The 2,358-nt window shown below is 41.4% G+C and overlaps 1 protein-coding gene across 1 annotated transcript in view; it reads left to right on the top strand.

Moving 5' to 3' along the window:
• The first annotated feature begins 2,051 nt into the window (after positions 1-2,051).
• YAP1 (Yes associated protein 1) overlaps positions 2,052-2,358 on the top strand; it is an 81,467-nt gene continuing 81,160 nt past the window's right edge. Inside the window, exon 1 of the mRNA XM_005417723.2 lies at positions 2,052-2,305. Within this exon, the coding sequence (XP_005417780.2) occupies positions 2,268-2,305 (38 nt within the window). The 5' untranslated portion in view covers positions 2,052-2,267. The remainder of the gene's footprint in view (positions 2,306-2,358) is intronic.

The following is a 2,358-nucleotide window of genomic DNA, read 5'->3' as shown; positions in this document are numbered from 1 at the left end:
AGGGTCGGCGCTCGGCCTTCGGCGGCTTTTGGTGTGAAAGCAGAGGGACTTTTGTACCAAGACCTTAGTGCTGGTGTGAATACGAGGGAAAGCTGCTGCTGTTAACCAACGTTTTGGATGGAGACTGTGCATATCTAGTCAAGTGTTATTAAGTAATGAACTTAGTTGCTAAGCTATAAAATGTTTTATTATTGGCTATTGTCACGTTATCTATGTAGCCAGTAAAGGTGAAACTCGCTGTGTACTGGTGCCTGGTACCCGTGTTGTTAAGGGCCTGTCAACATTTCCATTATTAAACTTCTGTTTTGAACGATTTATAACTTGACTTCAGAAGTTCATTCCAGGCTGAACCTTGGCACGTACTCTCCCAGCCTAGGAGTTAATTCATTTTCCAAATACTCAGAAAAGCAGTCTGGCCTTCGTATAGGAATACTGAAAAGAAAATTGGAAGGGGTGGAGCTGATCTGCTTCTGTAGTTTTGCTTCTGTGTTGCACGCCTTTCATAACACCCTGAAATCCAGCAAGGAATAAGGGGTTTATGTATAGTGTTCTCCCAGCTTGTGCAAATCTCATTGCAGTTCCATTGTGTACGAATCTGAATGGGTAGACATTCATCTAACACTTGGTGCTGTGTCTTGTTAAATACAGTAACTGCAGTTAAATAGCTGTCGTGTTTGAAATGCACTAAAAGTGTGTGATGGTCATACAACTTTTGGTTGTACTTTTAGGTTTAGCTTTCTATTCCTTGTGTATGGTAATCTTCGTCTGTAGAGCATATTTAGTTGGATCGCTGTTCCTTGAACCATTCAGTGGTTCCTAAAACATAAATTTGAAATCTAGCTAAAGCAAGAGAGAATCGTTTGCTTCATTGTGGACTGTTTTCATTTTTCCTTTCTGTTTAATTGTGCCACATAAACGTTCTGCTTAAAGAAAAGGTCTCTTTTCTATAAATCTGTGATTCCCAGCAATTTAAATATTGCAAATCCACTTGATTTACTACTTGCTTCTTTTGTCTGGATGTAAGTGCAAACTGATTTGTTTCCAGTTGAACACATGGAACTTCATGTGTGGTTGCATACAGATGGAGTGAAGCAGAATTGTAAGAGTGTGTAAGTGGGGCCTCTTATAGTGTAATACCTTGTGTAGAGAGGTGTGACAGGGACTGATACATGCATCTCATTATAGGTGTCAATGTTGTTCTGGTCTGTCTATGAAACCAGTTAATTGGTAAATATATTTTTAAAAGCCAATTTTACTTTAACAAGGTTTTCAGAGCTGCCTTTTCCATGTTGGACGTGTATTTAGTACTGGCAAGGGCTTTCTGTGTACTTATGAGTGGTGACTCCTGTGAATGGGTTTGTGAGTCATTTCTGATTGACTGGTTCAACTGTTTGCTGAAGCTTTGATTTGGATAAAGCATGGACAGACTCTTCATACCCTCAAAAGTTTGAGTTATTAGGAAATGTTGTGTTCAGTCTTCTTGTTTAGGTTTTTTTAATGGTTGAATTCACAAGTCTTCCTCCATTGGAACTCACTGCTGCCAGTTGGCATTTCACTATTGCGTTTCTCTTTGTGTGATCTTTTAAACCCCTATGGTCTGGGGGGGGCAGGATAATGTGTGGTGTGTGCATCTACTTGAATCCCCACACCCCCACTTGAAAAGGAGAGTGGGAAATTAACTCCTCCAGCAGAAAGTGGGTGTGATGGTAGAGAGTGGGTGCAGTCCTGTAACAAACCACTCAATGCACTGGACGAGATCTGCTGACTGCAGGCAGGTTTGTCCTTAACCCTGTGCTGAGGAGTAGGAACTTTAGTTTTCAAAATACAGCTAAGGGCTCTCAACACATACAGTTAATATTTCTTGACTTGTGCAGGGGCTTTTCACCAAACTACATGGAAGCTTGCTTGAACAGTTACAACTGGAAAATAAGCAGAACTTTAGAACAACTGAGCTGTGAATTTCTCCTGAAACTTTCATTTAAAGTGAAATGTCTTCTGACAGCTGCACTTCTACTGAAATACAGGAATCTTAATAAAAATAATTTCACTCCTGGCAGGCCAGCACTGATGCCGGGACAGCAGGAGCCCTGACCCCACAGCATGTCCGAGCTCATTCCTCTCCAGCATCACTGCAGCTGGGAGCTGTTTCTCCAGGGACACTTACACCCTCTGGAGTAGTGACTGGACCTGGAGCTCCATCTTCTCAACACCTCCGCCAGTCTTCTTTTGAGATCCCTGATGATGTACCTTTGCCACCAGGTTGGGAGATGGCTAAGACACCATCTGGACAGAGATACTTTCTTAAGTAAGTAAAATTTTTTTTCAATCAGCTGTATCTCTGGCTCTTTTTTTTTTTTT

Source organism: Geospiza fortis, unplaced genomic scaffold (assembly GCF_000277835.1).
Source record: "Geospiza fortis unplaced genomic scaffold, GeoFor_1.0 scaffold16, whole genome shotgun sequence".
NCBI classification, from domain to species: Eukaryota; Metazoa; Chordata; class Aves; order Passeriformes; family Thraupidae; genus Geospiza; species Geospiza fortis.
The sequence above is the reverse complement of the archived record's forward strand: the minus strand, read 5'-3'. Positions and strand labels throughout refer to the sequence as shown.